This window comes from Oryzias latipes, chromosome 10 (assembly GCF_053564925.1).
Source record: "Oryzias latipes strain Hd-rR chromosome 10, Olatipes_Hd-rR_3.1".
NCBI lineage: Eukaryota > Metazoa > Chordata > Actinopteri > Beloniformes > Adrianichthyidae > Oryzias > Oryzias latipes.
The window spans coordinates 34,636,708-34,660,968 of NC_136246.1; the positions used below are offsets into that span (position 1 = coordinate 34,636,708).

At 51.4% G+C, this 24,261-nt stretch overlaps 3 protein-coding genes across 6 annotated transcripts; 2 read left to right on the forward strand and 1 right to left on the reverse strand.

Annotated features, from left to right (window-relative positions):
- Positions 1-3,960: 3,960 nt before the first annotated feature.
- On the reverse strand, positions 3,961-6,789 carry tmem216 (transmembrane protein 216). Of its 3 annotated transcripts, none has more exons than XM_020706839.3 (8): positions 6,650-6,789; positions 6,070-6,170; positions 5,862-5,946; positions 5,550-5,563; positions 5,385-5,478; positions 5,147-5,239; positions 4,162-4,363; positions 3,961-4,095 (listed from the first exon to the last, which is right to left on the reverse strand). In XM_020706839.3, exons 3-8 carry the CDS (start codon positions 5,869-5,871, stop codon positions 4,080-4,082), a joined length of 429 nt encoding a protein of 142 aa, XP_020562498.1. In that variant the 5' UTR covers positions 5,872-5,946; positions 6,070-6,170; positions 6,650-6,789; the 3' UTR covers positions 3,961-4,079. The 3 variants fall into 3 exon arrangements, with proteins under 3 accessions (XP_020562498.1, XP_020562497.1, XP_078810570.1); XM_020706838.3 differs by having other exon boundaries at positions 5,862-5,949; XM_078954444.1 differs by lacking the exon at positions 6,650-6,789 and having other exon boundaries at positions 5,862-5,976; positions 6,070-6,570.
- On the forward strand, positions 6,780-8,708 carry tmed9 (transmembrane p24 trafficking protein 9). The gene is made up of 5 exons (XM_011480598.4): positions 6,780-6,987; positions 7,503-7,603; positions 7,806-7,931; positions 8,008-8,154; positions 8,279-8,708. The coding sequence occupies exons 1-5, from the start codon at positions 6,855-6,857 to the stop codon at positions 8,426-8,428; spliced, it is 657 nt and encodes a 218-aa protein (XP_011478900.1). The 5' UTR covers positions 6,780-6,854; the 3' UTR covers positions 8,429-8,708.
- Positions 8,709-9,881: 1,173 nt separating this feature from the next.
- On the forward strand, positions 9,882-14,880 carry b4galt7 (xylosylprotein beta 1,4-galactosyltransferase, polypeptide 7 (galactosyltransferase I)). Of its 2 annotated transcripts, none has more exons than XM_023958946.2 (6): positions 9,882-10,367; positions 12,313-12,642; positions 12,716-12,941; positions 14,096-14,179; positions 14,249-14,353; positions 14,457-14,880. In XM_023958946.2, exons 1-6 carry the CDS (start codon positions 10,315-10,317, stop codon positions 14,610-14,612), a joined length of 954 nt encoding a protein of 317 aa, XP_023814714.1. In that variant the 5' UTR covers positions 9,882-10,314; the 3' UTR covers positions 14,613-14,880. The 2 variants fall into 2 exon arrangements, with proteins under 2 accessions (XP_023814714.1, NP_001098251.1); NM_001104781.1 differs by having other exon boundaries at positions 10,304-10,572; positions 12,521-12,642; positions 14,457-14,637.
- Positions 14,881-24,261: the final 9,381 nt, after the last annotated feature.

A 24,261-nucleotide genomic window follows, 5' to 3' on the forward strand; every position in this document is an offset into this window, starting at 1 on the left:
CTGTGCGCACACAGGAGATGATGCCCGTCTGACACGCCTCCTCGCCTTTGTCCTCCTTGTCCCGTCCAGCCGCGGGTTTGAGGTCAATGTTCCTTTAGGAGGAGCATCAGCTGCTCTTTGTCCGGTAGAAATGAAGCTCAACATGTGGCGCTTTCATGAAACATCTGCTACTTTATCCACCGCGTCCGGAGGAAGAGGATCTCCACGCCGAACCACGTTCTCCGTGTTCTCTGAGGCGACATGGAGACGAGAAGAACAGAGACTCCAGGAGCTCCCAGCCTTCATCCTGAAGGCCTCAGACGACAACCGGACGTCTGGCAGCTTAAAGCCTCCAAGTACCAACCAAAGCTGAAAAAACCATGAAGATACACTTCTACAGATAGTCTTCCTCATGTTTTAGTGCGTTCTGGTTCTGGTGGGCGTCTCCCAGCGGCGTGACGGACAGACGGCTTCATGGTCAGGATGAAGATCTGAACTTCAGTAAATCTTCCTCAGCGTTTCCTCCTGCCTGCTTGCATACATAACGGATGCTCTCCCACTCCTCTTCCTCTGTGATGATGGTCGCCGGCGTCCTCCGGCTGAGAGGTGGAGCTTCACTGCCACCGTGTGGCTGCAGGCGGAGCGTCTCCTGGCTCAGACCTGCACCGCTGCAGCTGTGTGTCGGTTCAAAGCCGAGCCTCAGAGCAGCAGACGTGATGAAGCTGCGGCGTTCTGCTGCATGACGGCGACCTCCCATCTGTGACCTCTAACCTCTGAGGACTCATGGGAACTTTCATGGAGGGTTCTCCATGGTGTAACAGAGACTCCGCCCACCTAGAGGAGCCTCATCTGCATTGAAGTGTTTTTAGGGAACTAAAGCTGCTCTTGGAGGTTTTGGGAAGCAGATCATTCTCGGAGCTGGACCATTATCTGACATGGCGAGCAGCGGGCGGCGCTGAGAGGAGGTCAGCTTCCTGAGTCTCCCGGTGAGGCCGTCCACGCGTCTCTCCATCATCCCAGCATGCAGCTGTGCTGACGGAGCACTAGAATAGGATTTCAGGCGACTTCATTTGTTTTTATTTTTCTTTTGCTGCCTCCTGCGCGGCTGTAAACATAAATCACAGTGAGTGGAGCCCAGAGCTCATATAAATGTCAGGATAGACAGCGGAGCTCATAAACCTCTAATTTGATCTTTATTCATCTGGGACACGGCGTGAATAAAAGCTTAACAGTAAATCATCATTTTCTGCTTTCTGTCAACACACAGGCTCGTTAGGCTGCAGCTCTTCTGATTGGCTGCTTAACCTCCCAACCTCATTAAGTGTAAAAACTGGAATATTACAGACAGTTTAACAGCCTGATGATAATTGATGACTCTCCTGGTGCGTTTAAAGAATCATTTGCAAACCAGTTCTATCAAGTTTGGCTTTAAACGGTTTGAAACCTTCATAAATAACCGCCGCAGCGGCGCCACCTCTGCAGTTTACAGGCGGGATGTGGGAGAACTTCAGCCAACAAAAGCCTCACGAATCCTCAGACAGATAAACGCTCCACGGAGGCGGAAGAGGAAACTTCAGCGTTTACCTGTTGTTCAGGTGTTTACATGCTGATAGAATAATAATAACAATAGAATGGTATTTTTACACTTTGATCACAGATGCAAAAACGTTGAATTTCTTCATAAACATTCAGTGGATCAAATTAAAATAAAACAATGTTTCGGTTCTGTGACGATGCCGAGTCCTGCCAGCAGAGGGCGACATTACAGACTGCATGGAGGAGCTGGAAGAGGAACCTTCAGCTGCAGAGACTGAGACTGTTTTGACAGAAAGAAGCCGAAAAACTGCAGCATTTCTGGATCTGGAGATAGAAGCTCTGTCAGAGAGTTTCTATCTCCAGATTACTGTGGAAGTAGTTTACCCGACACGCTCCGACGAGGGCACTTTCTACATTCCATCATCCACTCCAGCAGAACACAAACACTCACCTGAGCACAGGTGTCAGCTCACCTTTGCACTAATAGCATCATGACTGAATGAAATGCTTTCCCTGTGTTGGTTTGTGTGCATGTGTGTGTGTGAACTGTAGTTGGGTTGTGTACATGTTTGTATGTGAAGACATTTGGAGCCAACAGGTATGTTTGAAACATAGACAGGCCCCGCCCCTTTTACACAGAAAGGCGTGTGAGAGGAGCTGAGTGAGTTCAGCACTGTAGAAAAACCAACGTCTGCCATAAGCAGGAACCCAGCAGAACCAGAACTTTGCTGAACATGAACTCCTGAGGAAGAGTCGGTCCAGATGTTTCTGCTCCTCCACCGAAGTTTCACTTTTTTTTTGGGAACCCTGTGATTTTCTGGGTGATTGATCAAAGCTAGGTTTTCTTCTGTGAGGTCACTCTGCTTTAATCGTTTCTGTCCTTCCGTCTCCTGAGCTCGTTTGTCTGAACAGCTGTTTAGTTCCAGTGAAAGAATCAGAGATGAGAACAGAGAGGATGGGTCTCCATGCCTGACTGCTGACTCTGGAGGAGGAGGAGGAGCTGGTTATTGTGATGAAGAACCAGCTCCTCAAACCAAAGTTCTCCTGTTTTCAGATGACTCTTAAATGAACTTTGAGAAAAAGTTTGGTTCCAGGGTCCCACAGACAGATGCTGGAGTCTTGCCGCTCCTCTGCTAAAGAAGACGTTTCCATGGCGACGGCTGCAGTCATGCTGCTCTGTTTCCTGAGTGTGGCAGAACGGCCCGGCTCGGTAATGAAACCTCCCAGCTTTCTGACCCGGAGCCACGAGGACGCGTGCCGATACGCCGAGCTCTTTAATACCAGCCTCAGCCAATCAGACGCCGACAAGCAGAACAAATGCCCCGCAACGGCGCCTGGGTCAGGAAGAATCCAGCTTCCCTGATCCTCTTTGCAGCGCCGCCGCTCACATTTCTCCTGTTCACCTTCTGTTAAATTAGTCATCTGAGATTAGAGACGGCTTAAGGAGGAAAGTTTTCCTTCAGAAGTTGATAAAGCTCAGAAACGTCACGTTTGCTGAACTTTTGCAAAAACACGGCTCTTCAGAGGCCCGGAGGTTTCTCTGACCTTTGAAGACAAAGAACTTTCTGGACTCGCTGACTTGGTTCTTCTCATCCATCCAGGTGACACGGTCTTCAGGTGGAACCGCAGCATCTGGACTCAGAATCCTCTGTAAAGACTTCATTTAGTGGGAAAGCAGCTGATGGTGAAACAGGTTTGAAGTTTTCTTTTTGCAGTGTAACAGAGACTCGTCTGCGTTTCTGCGCAGATGGACACGTCTGCGTTTCTGCGCAGCTGGATCCATCTACGTTTCTGGACCCGTCTGCGTTTCTGCGCAGATGAACCCGTCTGCGTTTCTGTGCAGCTAGACCCGTCTGCGTTTCTGCACAAATGGACCGGTCTGCGTTTCTGCGCAGCTGGACCTGTCTGCGTTTCTGCGCAGCTGGACCCATCTACATTTCTGGACCCGTCTGCGTTTCTGCGCAGATGGACCCGTCTGCGTTTCTGCGCAGCTGGACCCATCTACGTTTCTGCGCAGATGAACCCGTCTGCGTTTCTGCGCAGCTAGACCCGTCTGCGTTTCTGCGCAAATGGACCGGTCTGCGTTTCTGCGCAGCTGGACCCGTCTGCGTTTCTGCGCAGCTGGACCCATCTACATTTCTGGACCCGTCTGCGTTTCTGCGCAGATGGACCCGTCTGCGTTTCTGCGCAGATGGACCCATCTGCGTTTCTGCGCAGATTGACTCGTCTGCGTTTCTGCGCAGATGGACCCGTCTGCGTTTCTGCGCAGATGTTTCTGCGCACTGACAGCTGAGGGACGGCCTCGTGATTCCTAAGAAAAGAGGACGGACAGCCTTCATGCAAACACAGATCAAAGGTTTTCCAGCTGAAACTCAGACCTGTGGAGGTTCTAGTGGCCCGTGGCCGGCTTCATCTGATTTTGGTGACACACAGAACTCACAAAGCTGCAGAAAAATGTTTATTTACAAAAATCCCTGAAGAATCACAGAAACTTGTGTCAGCGGCACATATGCTAACAACTGTCCTGGTGTCCCTCTGGGCTCCAGAGAACCGCTCTTCTGTCCTCAGTACACCTTGGACCTGCACAAGAACATCGAGGGTCAAAGACTTCCCGGCTCTCAGAACCGGCCTGCGGGCTCAGGGTACCTGGAGAAGGAAGATAAGGCGATGAATCCCAGCAGGAACTCCAGGCCGTAGAAGCAGAGCAGGACGGCGCAGAGCAGGAACTCCAGCCGCAGAACGAAGGTCTGCAGCAGCAGGTAGTAGACGGCGAGCGCCGCACAAGAGACCAGGATGAAGAGCGACAGGCAGGAGGTCAGGGAGCGCTCACACAGGTTCCCCTTCCAGCCTGAATCGACACAGGGGGACAGCGTCAGCGCCTGCAGCCGGCCTTGAGAACCAGCACAGAGCCTGAGCGGCTGAACGCTTCGCCGCAGGTTTGAGTCTGATGTTTCCAGGCAGCAAACGTCTGCAGAGATGCTTTAACCCCTTCATGCCCACTGGTGCAAGGAAGAACCACTCCTCCTCAAACCGACTTTCATTTAGCCTCAACTTGAAAGCAAAAACACAACTGATCATTTTTTCATAGCTGGATATAAATTCTGGCGTGGGGGGGGGGGGGGGGGGTCATGTCACTTCCACAGACAGAACCCTGGAACCCAGGAGGAGAACCCTCCACCTCCGTCTGGGAGGCCGTCCAGGTGAAGAGTGAGAACGCTCTCTCCTCATTGGACCACCGCTCAGACGGGCGTGGAGAGGTTCTGCACCGAAGGTTCCGCTTCAACAGAACCTTCAGAGGCGGAGCTCCGAACACAACGATGAAGGTCACACATTCACACACGGAACCAAGCTTCTTCCTGCTTTGATCTCCAGCATCATCATCGTTTACACATCCCAGCATGCCTTTCATGCTCTGAAGTCCTTTTTAAATCTGAAAACCACATTCTTGGTCTTTCTGACACTTCCATGCTAGCATAGAACCGTGATTGTTCTGACGTTAGCTCATCCAGCACCAATGTCAGGCCCGTCTGCATCCTCTTCATCCTGCATGTTCCATCTTTGTTCTCCAGAACCTCTCAGCCGCACTTGCGGTTCTGGAGAAAGCAAAGCAGATGTTTGTGTTTGGCGTCACCGTAAAAGATGCGCAGAGCCTCCAGAGCGAGGAAGAGGAGCAGCAGGACCACATCCAGGACCAGATTGTCAGACGGGTACGGCAGCAGGATCCCTGCAGCGACACCAGCAGCAACCGTCAGACGCTCCTCCATGACGTCCAGCAGAGGAACAGAGGACAGGCTGGAGGTTCTACGACACCTTCGGCTTCATTCTCAGGTGAAGCCGTGGTGAACCTGCAGGGGGGCGGGGCCACACACCTTTGTAGATGAACATGAGGATCTCCGCCAGGTAGAAAGCGGCAAAGTACCAGCTGTTCAGGTAGAGCAGCACCTGCAGAGGCGTGGAGGACAGCTGAGGAGGCGTGGTCAAGGACAACTGCGGCTGGTGGACAGGCCCCGCCCCCTCTGACAGCAGAAGGATACGATTGGTCGGCTCCCTGCAGACGCGGTGAGACAAAAATGTTGTCAAACTGAGAGTGAAACTGAACGTGAGGCTTAAGAAGCGTTTAGGAGACGTGACGGTTGTTGGACCGGATTATCTTTAGCTTTAGACGGTGGTTTAAGAACGTTTCAGAGGTAAACACCGAGTGGGAATGTTTTTAGCCGCTAACCGGAAATCAACGGCGGACCGGAAGTGTTTCCGTCCGTCTCTGATAGCTGCAGAAAAATGACGGGGAAAGACGGCCTGCGGTTTTTGCGCCGTTCTTTCTGCGACGATGATAAGAAAACACTCACCAGGCGCCATGTTTGAGCCGCTGTGGTCGCTATGGAAACGGCTCTTCTTCCCTGGACAGCGTCAGGCGGGGCTCCGTGCTGCCCCCTGCTGGTCAGGATGAGCAAACAGAAGACACTAATATTTGAAACAATTTCACATTATTTTATTAATGGATGTTCTTCAGTTTCACCACTGAATCACTCTAAATACATAATTAGTCGATGTTACCTTTTATCATCAATGGTCTGAAATCACGTGACATGCGGGTTTCTGTTGCTGTTTCCTGTTGGACCCTCAGAGACCTCATTTAAAGAAAATAACTGTTCTTTCTGCGACATCAACATAGAAACACTTGATCATCTGTTTATTAAATGTATAAATACTAACAGGTTTTGGGAGGATTTCTTTTGGTGGTTCTCTTCAAATTTTCTTATTTCTATTTGGTTACAAAACACATTGTATTACACATTGTATTATTTGGAGTCGTTTCTGGTGATAACTTATTTAGTTTGGCATTTAATACTTTATTAATTTTTGGGAAATTTTTCATCTATAAAAGGCAGATTTTTACAAATCAAATCATTATTCAATACATTTCATAAAGAGATCTGTTTATATTTTAAATGCAATAAAACTGTCAATTTTCATTGAAGATCACATGTTAAATGACAATCCCTAGTTCTCTGAACTACGGTTCTAATGTTATTTATTTATTTGTCTTGTATCTTACTCTTTTTTTCTTTTGTTATGTCTTTCTATTGTAGTTACATGAATGTGTAATCCTTTGAAGTTGAATTAAAAAACCCACAGTGACTCCAGGAGGAGGAGGAACCTTCACAATCTGGTTCTGATGTCATCCGCTCTGCCCAGCACACAACTACAATACCCAGCTTGCCATCGCAGCGCTCTGATTGGTCGAAGGCGCGCCAGGGTTTACGTGGCACTGCTGCGGACGCGCAGACTCCGTCTGAGCTCGGTGGTTCCGGCTGGAAGACGGTTCGGTCCGGATCAGCATGCAGCCGTGCGTGTTGGCGCTCCTGCTGCTCGCGCTCTTCTGCAGCCGCGCGCCCGCGCTCTACTTCCACATCGGAGAGCTCGAGAAGAAATGTTTCATCGAGGAGATCCCGGACGAGACCATGATCATCGGTGAGCGGCTAAGCTAGCTGCCGCGCGGCTAACGCTCACAAAGTTCCGGTTCGCCGTCAAAAAGTTTCCCAACGCCGCCAGAAGTAGTTAGTGAACCGTTTGATGAACGGAGACGTTGGCGAACACCTCGTAGTAGAAGTTGGTGAGGATGTAGGATCGGTCTTTTACCGGGGAACGGAGGACGGTTTAAGCTAACTTCATCCTATCAGCACGCGGATAACAAACCAAACCGCCTGAAGAATCCAGCCCGTTCCCCGAACCTAGACCAGGAACCCAAGCGGTTCTCCTGGAGAATGGGCAGGCAGCTCCTCCAGGAGGAACCAGCAGGTGGAGGTCCGGACCAGAGTTGATGATGGTTCGTTCTGAAGGAGCTGTCTGGGACCGGTCGCTCCCTGAGGTTCCTGCAGAACCGGGAAAGCGGGTCCAACGGTCCTGACCAGCGCGTCCAAGGACCGGAAGTGCTGCGTTCAGCCGGATGTTGTCACTGACTGTGGGGCGCTTGTGTTTGTGTGCAGGAAACTACCGCACGCAGCTGTACGACAAGCAGAAGGAGGAGTACCTGCCGGCCAGCCCGGGTCTGGGCATGTTTGTGGAGGTCAAGGATCCTGACGAGAAGGTAAGCGCCGGAGGAGGTCCTCCTGACACGTTAGTGCCGTGATGCTCACTTTGAGGAAGGTCTCTTCGTTAGATGGTCTCTGTAACCACGGCAACCGCGTCCTGACCTCCGTAAACATCCAGAGGAGGACTTGGAGCTGCTGCTGTTAGTCTTCTGTGGAGGTTTTGGTGGAGTGGACTCTAAGCTCCTCCCTCGCCTGCAGGTGATCCTGTCTCGGCAGTACGGCTCGGAGGGACGCTTCACCTTCACGTCGCACACGCCCGGAGAGCACCAGATCTGCCTGCACTCCAACTCCTCCAAGTTCTCCCTGTTTGTGGGAGGAACGCTGGTGAGGAGGCGGTCGGCGTAAGCTCCGCCCCTTTACCTTCACACCCACGGCTTTAACCGCCGTCTGTTTGCCGCAGAGAGTTCACCTGGACATCCAGGTGGGCGAACACGCAAACAACTACGCCGAGATCGCCGCCAAGGACAAGCTGACGGAGCTGCAGCTGAGGGTCCGGCAGCTGGTGGAGCAGGTGGACCAGATCCAGAAGGAGCAGAACTACCAGAGGGTGAGTGAAGCCCAGCAGAGCAGAACCCGCAGGAAGCAGATGCTCCGTCTGAGTCCAGACATCTGATTTGAGGTTTCACAGCAGAACTCCAGCTGAGCGCCCCCTGCTGTCCGTTTGCTTTCAGTACCGCGAGGAGCGTTTCCGCCAGACCAGCGAGAGCACCAACCAGCGCGTCCTGTGGTGGTCCATCGTCCAGACCCTCATCCTGGTGGCCATCGGCATCTGGCAGATGAGACACCTGAAGAGCTTCTTTGAGGCCAAGAAGCTGGTCTAGGTCTGGAGGGGGCGGGGTCAGACGCTCTGCAGAAAGTCTGTCCTCCTGTCTGAAGAGCCTCTGCTTGGTCCAGCAGGGTCCTGCCAGTTTGTTACTGAGCACGCGAGATTTCCCAGGAAGTGAAGCGACGGCGGCTTTACTGGAAGCACAAAAACTGTTCCTCTGCAGACATCACAGCTTTGATTTCTGCAGAAGAAAACCTTCATTTGGTGAATCTTTTTGGGTTTTGGACTTTGGTTTCTATTTGTGAGAGGATGGATTAAAGTTGATTTCTATCAAACGAAGCTGTTCAATGCTGTTATTCCAGGTTCACATGAACTTGAAGATCCGCCGCCCGCCGTGGTCGGTGGAGGTTTTGTTGCTGTTTGTGTGAAGGCTGCACGCCACATTGCTCTGAACACGCTCCCAATAAAGGTTTGGGTGTTTTGAATGTTGCTGAAGTCGGTCTCCACTTTGATCTGAAGTGACAGCAGCACCAGAGGGACCGACGGCAAACCCGCCTTGGTCCTGAGGCGGGTCCAAATCAAAGACAGAAACCTTCACTTCTGAGAAAAGGGGATGAAAACGTTTCACATCATTTCCACAGCAAGAAGGCCCCCGGTTCAAGTCCGGCTGGGGGGACGTGAGAAACGACATGAATGGGGACCTTTCTGTGTGGAGTTTGTATGTTCTCCTTGTGCATGCGTGGGTCCAAAAACATGCTGCATAGGTTGAATGGTAACTCTAAATTGTCCCTAGGAGAGTGAATGGATGTGTGATTGTGGACATTCTACCCTTCAACAGACTGGCGACCTGTCCAGGGCGTCCCCTGCCTTCGTCCACATGTGGTCGGGATAGGCTCCAGCAGCCCCGTGACCCCGAAAGGGAAAAACGGAATAGAAAATGGATGAATGTCTGTGTCGACTCTGAATGTTTCTACTTTCTGTGATTCCATTAAATGTTCATCAAATCATTCAGAATGGTCAAGAAGCCAAATATTCAATAGAAAAAAATAGGCAAAGTGATTCCTATAAATAATGTTCATATCTAAAATGTAGTGAATTAACATTTTAGATGGTGTATCTAGTCACGTACGATTCAAAACGGCCACTTTTCATATTTCAGTTCCTCTAAAATAAGAAAGCTGGAATGAAAAACAGAGAATGGGGACAAATATTCGTCGTTTTCTTCAGCAACATTTCTGAACAAAAGAAACGTTCAGTGTAAATAAGATAAATGAAGGAGGTTTAGGTGACTGTTCTGTTTTCTGCAAATCTTCATTTTCAGAGATGCTCCTCCATCTTCTAACTTTGATAATTGTTGTAAATAAAGTTTTTTCAAACTGTTTTCCCGCTGGGTTTCTGTGCACCAGAACCTGATGAGAATCTGCACAATTTCCATCTAATTTCATGTCTATTCTGAGCAGAACCGAACCTTCTGACGGCTCATTTATCCAGGAGGAGGACCGGAACCATCGAGTCTGTGTGGCTGTTTCCTGTCGGACCCACATAGACGTGGGACCGCATTTCCTGACGTTTGTCTGCGTCTAAATCCCGTTAACGTTGTTTTAATTTTGTTTTTGGTTCCGGGACGTGAATATTTGTTAAATTCAAACATTATTCGGCTGATTCTGAAAGACTCTGGACCGGAACATGAACTAAACCCGAAACGCGCGAGGACCCGGAGCCGCGGCGCGTGAGAACCGCTACGTGTCCAGCCTCAGCTTGCGGCCGACGGCCCGGTCCGGTTCCGTGAGTGAAAGCTCTGAGATCCAGAATGGAGGCCGGTTCGATTCCCATCGTGACGCAGAGATGAGGAAAAGGGAGGCCAGGGAAGCTCCGAACCAAAGCCGCCCGCCGTGAAGAGCTCCAGAACCGAGCCTGAAGCAGCCGAACCGGACTTTGAAGATGATGTATTCATCAAGGAGGAAGCCCGTGTTGTACTTCAAAGAGGAACGAAGGTGGGGGGTGGGGTGGGGGGGTTCTGTTGGGATGGTGGAACCGCACGAGCCCAGAAGTTCTACTGGGCTCAGAATTGTTAACCAGAACTTCCAGACTCTCACATCTCATTTAAACGCGTCAGATCTCAGTAATCTGATTACTCTCAGTACTCACCGCGATGATGATGCTCGTGCTGCGTTCAGGGAGGCTCGTATTTTTATTCAATCAAACTTTTATTTCAGACTCAGATGTGGTCCATAGGAAGAAAAAATAAACAAAAAATAAAAACATAAGATACAAATACATAACTTATTCTAGAGTCAGAACCGAATAATCAGAAAGTAAAACCCAAAAAAACAAGAACAGGATAAAAAATCACAATCCAACACAAATGATCCAGATGGTTTTCATTCCTCATCTTCAAAGAACGTAGAGAATTGATGGAATGTGTTAAATAATGGTTTGATTTCCCAAATGTTCAGATTCAATCATTTAAATCGTTTATCAACAGAAACCACTGCAGATAATAAAAATGTGATTTTTATAATTAAATGAGAAAAACAAACTTTGAGAAGCACCAACAAAACATTTTAACATAAATACATAAAAAACAAATGATCAAGTGTTCCTATTGAAAACAACAGATCTTTCCTTTAAACGCCACGTTTCTTTACATAAACGGCTTAAATCCTTGAAATGCTTTAACAAACTGACATCTGAACACTTTAGGACGATTCAATTCGATTCAATTCAATTTTATTTGTATAGCCCAAAATCACAACAACAGTCGTCTCGATGGGCTTCTAAGTCAAACATGAACTCAAAAGGATCACGAATACAAAGAGTTCAATAGAAAAATACTAAAATGAACTAACAAACTGACTAAGCTATACTGGCATCCCTGCCCTTAGACCCCCCTTCGCGGTAAGGAAAAACTCCTAAACAAAAAGGATTCCGGAAAAATGAAGAAACCTCAGGGGGGGGCACATGAAGGAGGGATCCTCCCCCAGGACGGACAGGCGATTTACCAGAAATCTTAGAGAAGAATTAACTTATCTAAATCTACAACTACATATATAAAGTCCAGCAGACGAGCTTCATCCAGCCGTGGTTGTGGGGACAGTCAAAGGCGCGAGTCGAGCCGGAGACAGGAACCACAGCCAGGTGTAGGAGCAGGAGCAGAGACGAGGTACTCGGTCAGGTACAGAGCAGAGACGAGCCAGAGATGAGCCAGAGGCAGGATCCACAGCCAGGTGTAGGAGCAGGAGCAGAGACGAGGTACTCGGTCAGGAACTGGAGCACGGATGAACCAACTGGAGTCTGGAAGCACTCCCACTCCCCAGGAGGGGAGAGGAAAAGAGGGACAATACATGAATCACTGCACCAAACAGAGGCATGGAGAACTAAATGATAAATTATGATCAAGAATAGAGGAGAGGGTTACCAGAAATGTTCTGAATGAAGCCATTGATCCTCAAACTACAGAGATGGAAGCTGAACTTCAGAACCAGACTGGATCACATCGTTTCCATCATCACTCATAATGAGCCATAATGACCAAATACTGTTATTGATCCATTATTGGGTTGTTCCTGCATAACATCTGCCCACAGCTCCAGTTCAGTCATAACAGCACATTTTCTGCAGTCAAATGAAACCAAATGTTCGTTTGAATCAAACTCTGTGGCTTTACGTCCTGAATTATTCTTCCTTTTCTGTTTTTCTAGATGAAGTAGAACTTTGTCTGCTTTATTGTTTTCCTGGAAATGTTCTGATAAATGAATGAATCCTGGAAACATTTTAGTGAGGAACAGTAGAAATGGGATAAGTTCATGTCCTCCGTGGTTTTGGTAAAGTGAGACATTCCAGGTCAGTCCGGACAGGAATCGCTGAGGATGCTGCATGTGAAGCTGGACAGTCTGTGGTTCTGGTTTGACCCTTGCGGGCCTCCGTCCTTTTCTCCAGGCGATGCACCGTCTACAAGCTGTTCGGCCTGTGCATGCTGCTGCTGCTCGCCTCTCTGCTCTGGCTGCAGCTCAGCTGTTCTGCCGACCCGTCCTCGCCGCCGCAGCACGACACGCGCGCCCCGCAGGAGCAGCCGGCGCTGCGGCCCTGCCCCGCGGCCCCCCCGGCAGAGGAAGATCCCTCCTGGGGTCCCCATAAGATGGCGCTGGTGGTGCCGTTCAGGGAGCGCTTCGAGGAGCTGCTGGTGTTCGTTCCCTTCTTGCACGCCTTCCTGAACAAAAAGAAGATTCGCCACAAGATCCTCGTCATCAACCAGGTGGACCACTACAGGTGAGGGCGGGGCTCCGGCGCTCCCTGAGGCCAGATCCACGCCTTGGCCAGAAAACGAACGTTTGTGTTTCAGGTTTAACCGAGCATCGCTCATCAACGTGGGATACCTGGAGAGCGGCAACGACACCGACTACCTGGCCATGCACGACGTGGACCTGCTGCCCCTCAACGAGGCCCTGGACTACGGCTTCCCCGAGGACGGGCCCTTCCACGTGGCCTCGCCGGAGCTCCACCCCCTCTACCACTACAAGACCTACGTGGGAGGAATCCTGCTGCTCACCAAGAAGCACTACCGCATGGTAAGAGCTGCAGACGCTGGAGACATCTCTGCTTCCTGTCTGCATTTCTGCAGCTTCCTGTCTGCATTTCTGCAGCTTCCTGTCTGCATTTCTGCAGCGTCCTGTCTGCTTCCTGTCTGCATTTCTGCAGCTTCCTGTCTGCATTTCTGCAGCTTCCTGTCTGCATTTCTGCAGCTTCCTGTCTGCATTTCTGCAGCTTCCTGTCTGCATTTCTGCAGCTTCCTGTCTGCATTTCTGCAGCGTCCTGTCTGCATTTCTGCAGCGTCCTGTCTGCTTCCTGTCTGCATTTCTGCAGCTTCCTGTCTGCATTTCTGCAGCTTCCTGTCTGCATTTCTGCAGCTTCCTGTCTGCATTTCTGCAGCTTCCTGTCTGCATTTCTGCAGCGTCCTGTCTGCATTTCTGCAGCGTCCTGTCTGCATTTCTGCAGCGTCCTGTCTGCTTCCTGTCTGCATTTCTGCAGCTTCCTGTCTGCATTTCTGCAGCTTCCTGTCTGCATTTCTGCAGCTTCCTGTCTGCATTTCTGCAGCTTCCTGTCTGCATTTCTGCAGCTTCCTGTCTGCATTTCTGCAGCTTCCTGTCTGCATTTCTGCAGCTTCCTGTCTGCTTCCATCCAGAAAGCAGCCAAACTTCTGCAAATTGTTCAGGAAAACTGAAAGATGAAGGACGGTTCTTCATCTTCTCTTCTGGCTCCTCATCGGTTGAGTGAGGCGGGGTGGGGGGGCCTGCTCACTGAAGGCCTGCAGTGTCTTCAGCTCTCCATGGGGTGGAGCTGTTGGACCTCTGCAGAGTCAGCAGAAGACGGCAGCAGTCTGAACACCGTCAGCTTCATCAGGATGGAGTGGGTTTAAACCACTCAGAGGAGAGCGCGCCTGTGGCTTTTTGCTTGCACACTCACGTGCACAGCCACGTGCACAGCCACGTGCAGGTTTCTGAACTCGGTGAAGTTCCTGTCTGAATGCTCCTGATGTCGGGACGCTGCAGTCTGAGGAGCAGCTGAGGTGTTTGGACCTCCCGGTTTGGGTTTGTGGATCTCTGGACCTACTGGGCGGTTTCTGCTGTCTTTGGGGAGGATCCTTTCTCAGAACTTCTGTGTGCTGGTTTTGGTTCTGTTCTTGGTTCTGTGAATCAGACCTTCTCCTCCTGCTTCCCTGCAGTGTAACGGGATGTCCAACCGGTTCTGGGGCTGGGGTCGCGAGGATGACGAGTTCTACAGGCGGCTGAGGAAGGCGGAGCTCCAGGTAAAGGGAAGGGGGGGCTGCTCTCAGGTCATCCAGACCCACCCGGGCTGAATGTGGTTTCTTCCACAGCTGTACCGGCCCAGCGGCATCACCACGGGGTCCAAAACCTTCCTCCACCTCCACGACCCCGCCTGGAGGAAGAGGGACCAGAAGAGGGTGGCGTCCCAGAAGCAGGTTCTGTTTGAAGTTCTCCTTTGGTTCCTGTGGGCTTGATGTCTGTGACTGGACCGCAGAGCCCCGGCCCCCTCCCTGAACCGTCTCTGTGCCCCCCCCCTAGGAGCAGTTCAAGGTGGACCTGGAGGGGGGGCTGACCAACCTCAGGTACGCGGTGGAGTCCCGGCAGGAGCTGACCATCGGCGGCGCGCCCTGCACCGTCATCAGCACCAAGCTGGAGTGCGACCAGAGCCAGACGCCGTGGTGCCTGCTGGGCTAGAGCTCTGTCGTCACGGCGACGGTAACGGCGTCCAGCCGCTGACCCTTACTTCCACTGAACTGATGAAGGCGGCGGGGGGATCAGAGTCGGGGCTCCTTTAGAACGTTTGACGGCGTTTTCCAGACCAGAGTGAACTTTGTGTCCCGCTCTCTGCGGTTCAGTGGCGCTGAGCGGAGCGGGCGTCTCAGCAGGTGACCCCGACTCAAACACCTGCAGCTGGACTCTGCAAACGCAGCCCTGCACGCCAAAATAAAGACGTCCAGTTTTCCGTTGTCGTCTTGTCTTCCTTCCTTCAGCTCCATGAAGATGCAGACAAGACTCCGCCCCCTCCATGAAGGAACCCCGGGTTCTCTGGACTCTGCCTCTGTGCAGGTCTCAGAACCTGTGCAGGTCTCAGAACCTGTGCAGGTGTCAGAACCTGTGCAGGTCTCAGAACCTGTGCAGGTGTCAGAACCTGTGCAGGTGTCAGAACCTGTGCAGGTGTCAGAACCTGTGCAGGTGTCAGAACCCTGCGGTCAGAACTAGAACAGGACGTCAGCAGAAAGTCATAGTTCTTCCAGGTATCTGTCATTGACGTTCCTCTGAGCTCCTCAGCGTTTCCCGCCTGGTTCTGCAGACGTCTGGACCGGGCCGGGCTCTGTGACCACGAAGCCTCGGTGAACCTGCAGATGGTTCCGTGGCGGGTTCCCGTCCTGTCTGAGAAGAAGCTGCAGACTTCTGGAAAAGACCGGTTTCTGGAAGGACAAAAACACGCCAAACGTGGCGTCCGTCCACCAACAGATGGCCGGGCTCTGGCGCGTCTGGCACGCTCTGATTGGCTGCTGCTGGAAGCTCCGGCCTGACAGACACTCGTGGTTCACGAGCCTCTGAGCAGAGCGTGTGACAGCCCCCGGGATTCAAACCCGTTGCTCATGGAGGGCAGGAGGAGATTCTGCTGACCCGGGCCTTCCCCTGTTTTTGTTTTTTGAGAAGCAAAGAAGGAATTTTAGACCAAACAATGGTCCGGCGGGACCCCGGTATAGAGGATCACGAGTCTGTCACGGGTTTGAACCCCGTGTCCAAACACCTGTTTTAGGCTGTAATACTGAGCATGATCACATGAGGGCGCCGTGCTCCTGCCTATAACATCCATTCATGACCTCTGACCCTGAAGCTGGAAAACAGAGGCCCACCACACCACACTGGACTACAGCACCAGAACACTGAAAGGCCACACCGGTTTAGACCCGGGGGGCCCAAATCCAGGCCTGCAGGCCCGGCCTCCTGCTGGTTCTGGAGAACCAGCAGGAGGCCGGCTGCTGATCACCTGGATCAGGTGAGTTTAGCCAAAAAGGAGCTTCAGGTTGGTTGTAAAGGACGCCGGCCCTCCAGGCCTGGATTCTGACGGACAGATGCTGTTCAAACAGCTCACCGCGGGGGGGTCAGGAGGAACCATGGCTATGGGTTCAGGGCGGGGGGGGTCTGGGACCTGTGGCAGCCGGACGCTCCTCATGGATGATAAAGTTCATGATCATCTGTAGAAACGTCCTCTGCTCCAGACCCCAAAGAACCTCCTGGTACAAAATGACAGCAGGTTGATGGACAGTCTAAAGCGTGACTCCGCCCACCTTAAAAGGGCGTCGCCGTTACCGGACCTTAGAATGTCAGAAGTTTGGTGAGTCCATACTGCCTTGGCTGGAGTTAAAGAAACTGGCGTCCAGGATCACATAACATCCTCTCTGATGACCTTTGACCTGCGGTTGATGGGATGAAGCCGCCTGAAAACCAGAAACTGTTCTTGACTGACTTTATCCAACTCTTTCTCTTGATGACTGTATTATCCGCTTTCTTTGGTGCATTGCCATGGCAACACTCTTGTGTCTGACCTCCTTCTGCATCTCATGAAGGAGTCTTGCTTTTAAATGAGAAGCTTCCTGTTCGGGGGGGCAGTCACACCTAAATGTGCTCAGTGGGGTTCAGACCTGCTCCTGTGATGACTGTCAGCCTCTACAGTACACGTCTGACTGGCTCCGCCCCCTCTTACCTAGGAAAGCATGCGTGCCGCTGGCGGTGCGGCTTTATGACATTTCTGGAATAGCTGGGCTGCAGGTGGAAACACGCCGCTCCTCCACGCCGTGCAGCTAATCGCTCACCTCCTGCAGCAATTTGTCCTCCACAGCAGCTCATAGATCACCTTTACGGAGATGACTGTCTGCCCACGGCGCCTCCAACGCTGAGTGACAGCTGCCCAGAAGCTGAGGCCCGAGAGCCCCCCAGGGGGTCCCCTGGAACATTTCAGCTTTGGTTTCTCAGCAGGACTCCAGGCCCAAATGTTTGAGGCGATTCTTTGATCCTGAGGTCTGCGCAGACCTCAGGATCAGCGCAGACGTCTGCGCAGATGTTTCAGGAGTTTAGTCATGAAAGAGCTTCACGTCCTTCATGGAAACACCGGCTGCTGTCTGAACGAAGAGGCTTCCACTCCAACATTAACTGATCCAGGAGGCTGTGGTGCAAATGTTTCTCTTCAAAGGCCTGAAAAAACGGGTTTGAGGAGAAATTCCACTCTCACTGCACCGCTAAAGTTAAAGCTAACCATCTTTCAGGCTAAAGCTCTTATGGGGGCAGCTGTGTGGCGGCCTGACAGCGTCTGGGTTGGTTTCTTCTGACAGTTTCTAGAGAAATCCAGAACTTTCTAAACTTATGAGACAGAAGGGACCGGGTCGGTTCCATCCAGTTCTTTTCTTAGTCAGTAAACCGGACGGCCATTGGACACACCAAGAGATCACCTTTGACCGGAAGGAGACGCGTCAAGAACTTCCAGCCTAATACTTCCTGCAGCCAAACTGAGTGAACTTTCACCTTATGGGCGGCCGTGGAGCAGCGGTTGACCTCTGATTGCAGGTTCGATACCTGCCTTGCTCTCCCATGTGTTGAAGTGTCCTTGGGCAGGACACTGAACCCCTCCTTGCCTCTAGAAAGCGCTACATAAGTATACGCCTTTTACCGTTTATGGGTCCTTGTTGACAGATTATTATACCATGTTTTAATCCCACCCTCTGTTTAGGAGGCTCCTCCCCTTTACATGTAGGGACCATCTCCAGCTACAGAAAACAATTATAACTCTACGATTCCAGCTAATTCTGACGCGCAGCTTTGCACTGATGTGCAGCACTTTACTATGACCAGATTCCAACCAGGATGCCCACTCTGCGTAAGGTTAGCGTCAGAATCAGCTGTCTATGCTGAAGCTGCTGTAATGACAAATGTAGAGGCTAAAGGGTCACTTTAGCTGGACGATGACCTGGAAGTACTTTTCATGAAGCAGGTTTCTCTCTCAGCTTCTCAGCATGTTTGGGATGGAGCGTCTGAGTGGTTGGCGTGCTGTCACCAGCCTCCGCCTTCATTTTTCTACAGTAAAGAACGCCATTAGTGTTGGAGAACTTCCTGTCATCAGACGACAGGATGACGGACAGCCAGCTGAGATGAAGAACACGGAGGGAATGTCCTCCGGCGGCGTCGGTGTCATAACCCAAGCAGAGACACGACCAGACGCTGAAGCGCTCCGTCTTTACTGAATCCCCGTCACGGGGTGTGTTTTCTCGTGGCCGCCTCGCTCTTCTTCTGCGTGTCCAGAGGGAAGTTCTGCTCCGACAGACGAGTCCGGCTGAGCGCCGTTTCGGACTCCATTATAAAGTAGCACCTCATCTATTGGCGTGAAGCCGGCAGCGGGGACGATGTGTCTCTGCACGACCTCCGCCGACGCCTCTGCTCCATGTAAATGGCCTCCACCGCTGCTGGCTACAGACAGACGCCTCCTCGTGTGGTAGGCGCCGCCGGGGACGCGCCCACAAACGTCCACCCGACTCTGCAGGAGCAGAAACAGCCTGACACCAATTCCTCGGGTCTCCTGCTCTGAAAAGATCTCTGCAGAGGTCCTGAATGATCTGCCTTTACAAACCCAGTCTGATTAATCCTATCCTTGGATCCCAGGGTTGCTGGAGCCTATCCCAACCACTACTGGGTAAAGACGGGGCTCACCCTGGATTAAGTGAAGGTTCACACTCCAGAAAGGTCAGAAGGAGAACTTTAAAAACTTTTTACTCAAACAAAAATCCAGTGATTTCTAGTCAGATACCGGGAGTCTGAAATGCTGCTTCCTCACCTGTGGAGGAGGGTCACCTGGGTCACCCAGACGTTTCTGGACGTCAGCGTTCCGCCTGAGAAGAACACGTCTCCTGAAGGCCGAGGAAGTGTGAGTCTGCCATCCTTTATCTCAGCTCGCATAGATGTTTTTTTCATAGAACGGTTCCATAACAACCAGCTGCTGCTGCCAGAACCACACATGTTCTTCACAAATTCCCGCGTTTGAACACGCTACTCTCAATCAGAAGATCAGGATTCATCCAAATGAGAGATCAGAGAGTGATCCTGGGAGAGTCGGATGATCCCGATAGGGATTACCAGGATTATCGGAGCCTGACAATTAGCACGTACGTGGAGGTATCGCGTTCCTGTCGGCGCCGTCCTTTGATCTGCTGATGTTACCTGCTCCACCGGTTCACAGGATGTTTATTCCACGTCCCAGGTGTTGACAGGTGTCCGGAGAGGGGGGGTCTGGTGTGTGAGCGGGTGCTGGTGATAGACACTGCTTTTGTCTTCAGGTGTGTTGCTCGGGAACATTCATGCATTTCTTCTCAGTCAAGTGTATTCATCCAGGTGAGTCCGCTCTGTGGCCTCAGGGGCTTCCTGTAGCGGCGTAGGTTTCCACCCCCCAGGAGCGGAGACCCCCCCAGAGTCCAGTGGATCTGTCCATGAGTCCCTGAGTCCTCCGTCTACCGACTGCTGCAGTTCTGTAAATGACAAACAGACGCCAGGGACGATCTTAAATGGGGGGGGGGACTGGAACCCAAACAGGAAGTGGCCTCCAGTCGGTCAGGGACCGTCTGCCAGCATCACTTTCTTCCCTCAGAAACATCTAATGCACTCCCCCCAAGAGCCGGGTGGCGTGAGACCTGCACACTGAAGTACATCCAGGTGAGTGACAACCATCAGCTTTGGATTTGAAATGGTTTATTTCAAACAAAGCCAGAGTAATGCACAAACAATAGAATCTGAGTTTTACCAACAAAGACGTATCAAACATAGAACAGTTATCATCAACTCCTAGATGGGTTTAAAGGGCGTGGAAAGAGGGGGACTTCTGTAACCCCGCCCCTGTTCTACCGTCTCATGACGAGTTCTCGTTACCTGCCTCATAACGTCTGTCATACGTCACGGATCAATAAATCACACGACAGACGTGAAGGACTTCATGGTTATGGAAACACAAAAGAAATGCTCAAAGTCTGAAAAATAAAAAAATGTGCAGATTCTTTGTCATTAGAAAAATCAGGGACGACTTTTTAGAAACCAAGTGAGGTGATTAGAGATCAATCACTTTAACGAGTTCCACCAGCCCCCCCCCCCCTCAAAGACCTTCATTTCATTTCTGATGAAGAAGAGTTGACTGAAGGATGAAGAGGTTCTGAACATGTGACACATGTTTGCCCCCCCCACACCAGAGTTACTTCCAGTCTTTCCTGTTGTTGCCCCGCCCCCTCCTCACATAAATAAAGGGTCGTCACTGTCTGACAGCTCTTCCCACCTCCAACACTCAGCCTGGGGGGCAGTTACGGCTACTTAGGTGGTAACACACTGACCTGGACCCACAGGTGTTTTCCCAAAGAGGTCTGGATCAGATAAGGATGGACTCCGCCTCCTCTCTCCCACCTCCCACGTTCAGACTTCTGCCCCCTCCACCCAGACGAGCCTCAGATGCCCTAACAGCCCCCCTCCCCGGGCCCAAAATGACATGAAGACACCTGCAGGGCAGCAGAAATGCTGCAGAGATGCATAAGCACGGCCATGACGGGGGCTTCATTGCGGCTGCGTTTACAAATGTTTTTCAGCAGCAGGAGGGTTAAAGTTCACCGCCTCTCTGCGGGTTTTTGTTCTGCCTCAGACCCCTCCAGAGGCGGGAACGCGTTTGGTGTCAGACGCTGAAGCGGCTCAGAGCAGAACCTCATTCTGTGGATGAGGCTCTGAAACGGCTCTGCTGACACAGCCACGGCGCCCATCGCCACGCCACGTGCGAGGAATGCCAAGGACACGCCGGTTACAAAACCGCCGGGCACACCTGTGCTGTCAGCCTGCCGGGGGGGCGGGGTGACTCAGCTCGGGTTGGGACACGCCTCTGCATGAAGACATTCAGATGTTGGATCTGATACTTTAGTGGGGCAGTTTCCGGAAAGCATCAGCAGAAAACCATCCTCACTCCTGCTTCACCAACCCCCCCCACCCCCTCCCCATGTCGGGCTTATGCAGCACGACAGAAACGTTGACACCACCCAAAGTTGGGATCTGAAGACAGATTTCTGGTATCAGGGCGAAGCAACCAGGTCCTCAGAGTTCAAGCTTTGCTCCTCTTTAGCCGTCATGGAATCAACCGGAAGGTCACCGTAGTAGCTCCGCCCACATCTCAGGGTCTGTCATGGAGAGGATCAAAGTTCTGATCAAGTTAAACTGAATTTGGGGGGGGTTACAGAAGAAAGACCCGCCCTTAGGACGTCCTCGTTTAGTGGAAGCTGGACGTCCAACTCCAGCTTGACGTGTCTTCAAACTTACAGATTTGTCACGGTGGGGTAGTGGTCTTCCAGGCCTGGGGTCACAAGTGTTACCAAAATGTGCCCTGAGCCCATACCATTCCCTCCCCCCGCCATGCTGAGACCCTCCTTACACGTGGTGGCGTTCTGCAGCCCGTCCTCCTCTCAGCACAGGAAGTGATGTGCCAGCTGTCAGTCATCCGCCGTATGGAATGTAAACACCGGCGGCGTTCGGCTCGTTGGTCCTGGACTCGAACCAGCAGGCTATGAGTGAGAACAGATCCCAGTGGCTCCGCCTCTGCCTTCCAGCCCGTCACTCATCTGGACGGAGGAATTTTAATTGTGGGTTCAGTTCCACTTATGGTGTAATTTATTTCTGACGACGTGTTGACTCCTTAATCTGAGAAAACCAAAGCGGCTGATTGTTTTTTCTTTTCTTCATAACTTTAAACAGGAAGTAAAAATATCATTTTATTTTGAAAAGACAAAACGTTTCCACACTTTGAATTGCCGAACCACTTTTAGTATTCAGTAAAGACGCCACAGATGACGGTCAGTCAGTCTGAGTCTGCCCTCGATCACAGCGTCCACAGAGATGCCTGGATTCCCCCGGTACCAGAACAGGAACCGCAGGTCCAAACTCTTTTTCAGGATTTTTTTCTTTTCTGGACTTTTGCTTTGATTTCTAAAACGTGACGTTGTTTTTTTCATGATTTGTTTTGCTTTTTTAACTGTCGCTGTGATCGTTCCTATGTTTCTGCATTAAGGGGTGTGGTTTGACCTTCAGGGCCACCGTCCACACATAAGCCTGAGTGATCGCAGGGGAAAAACCTGCACTCCAAAGGAAAGCTGGTTTTGTCAGCAGAGGGGCCCTTGGGTTTGGTGAAGTCAACGTGAGCGTGACCTAAAGGGCTCCATCAAACGGCTATAGAGTTACACGGCTGTCAGCCCATCAGGGTCTCCCGCTCACGCACAGCTGCAAACACCTGAGTGTTTCAGGAAGCATTTAGCCGTCTGAATACAGGCGTTTAGAGGATTAACAGCTCTGGAGTGAGGAAAGAAACTCGGTCACCCTTCAGCGCCTCTCCCCACAAATCACTGTCACGCCGATCTCCCAGCACTCACACGGCTCAGCCTGATGCTGCTCCATGGCTGACAGGAACCACGGCCCGACAGGCTTACCTCACACACCTGACCAGGCTTTACTGAGGACGGAGGGAATCAGGACGCAAACGGACATCATGATGGAATATTTACATGAAGACGGAACAGCTGCTGCTTTACTGAACACAGATGAACACGGAGAAAACGGTTCTACTGCTTCTACATTCTGATGTCAGAGAGCCTTTTTCTCTGCATGTCTGTCATCAGAACATCAATGTTGGATGGAGTTCTTGTTGTTCTGCACAAATGGACTCTGTTCCCAGCGTCTGACACCTCCTCACAACAAATGTTACATGTCCGTCACACGGTGAGGAAGTGTGTCTGCACGGTTCTGTTGTGTGTCTGTTGTTTGTGTGGGTCTGTTGTGCAGCATCATAGGTGGATCAGTGACTCGTCCTGCCTGGAGGACCAAAGGACAGCAGAAGAAGTTGGCGTGTGACTTGTTGCCTTGTCGCTCTGTGCTCCATGAACGACGGCTGCAGTACCGTCAGGGGCCAGTGGGGGCGCACGTGTTCCTGCGTTTCTTTCCCTGTCATTGTTTGGACAATGTTCACATTGGGACAAAAGTGTGTGCGTGCGTGCGTGCGTGTGTGTGTACGCATGTGTGTGTGTGTGCACGCATGTGTGTGTGTGTGCACGCATGTGTGTGGGGGGGGGGCAGATGTGTGAAGGTGAGGCTCTTGGTCGTTGCAGGTGAGAAAATCTAATCAGGAATTAAAAGAGCCGACACTTTACAAAATACAGGATAATTACAGAGATGATTATACCGAGTCTCCATGCAGAGTCCACAACACACACACACACGTGCACTCACATGAACACACACACATGCACACACTCAGATGAAAGTACACAACAACTTCCAGCTCAGATGAGCTTTGAAAATTCAAACACTTAAAAATTCTCCTCCTTCCTCATGTCCTCCTCCTCCTCTTCATCCTCCTCCCTCATGTCCTCCTCCTCCTCTTCATCCTCATGTCCTCCTCCTCATCTTCATCCTCCTCCCTCATGTCCTCCTCCTCCTCTTCATCCTCATGTCCTCTTTCTCCTCTTCATCCTCCTCCCTCATGTCCTCCTCCTCCTCTTCATCCTCATGTCCTCCTCCTCCTCTTCATCCTCCTCTCTTATGTCCTCCTCCTCCTCTTCATCCTCCTCCCTCATGTCCTCCTCCTCCTCTTCATCCTCATGTCCTCCTCCTCATCTTCATCCTCCTCCCTCATGTCCTCCTCCTCCTCTTCATCCTCATGTCCTCCTCCTCATCTTCATCCTCCTCCCTCATGTCCTCCTCCTCCTCTTCATCCTCATGTCCTCTTTCTCCTCTTCATCCTCCTCCCTCATGTCCTCCTCCTCCTCTTCATCCTCATGTCCTCCTCCTCCTCTTCATCCTCCTCCCTCATGTCCTCCTCCTCCTCTTCATCCTCATGTCCTCCTCCTCCTCTTCATCCTCCTCTCTTATGTCCTCCTCCTCCTCTTCATCCTCCTCTCTTATGTCCTCCTCCTCCTCTTCATCCTCATGTCCTCCTCCTCCTCTTCATCCTCCTCCCTCATGTCCTCCTCCTCCTCTTCATCCTCATGTCCTCCTCCTCATCTTCATCCTCCTCCCTCATGTCCTCCTCCTCCTCTTCATCCTCATGTCCTCTTTCTCCTCTTCATCCTCCTCCCTCATGTCCTCCTCCTCCTCTTCATCCTCATGTCCTCCTCCTCCTCTTCATCCTCCTCCCTCATGTCCTCCTCCTCCTCTTCATCCTCATGTCCTCCTCCTCCTCTTCATCCTCCTCTCTTATGTCCTCCTCCTCCTCTTCATCCTCATGTCCTCCTCCTCCTCTTCATCCTCCTCTCTTATGTCCTCCTCCTCCTCTTCATCC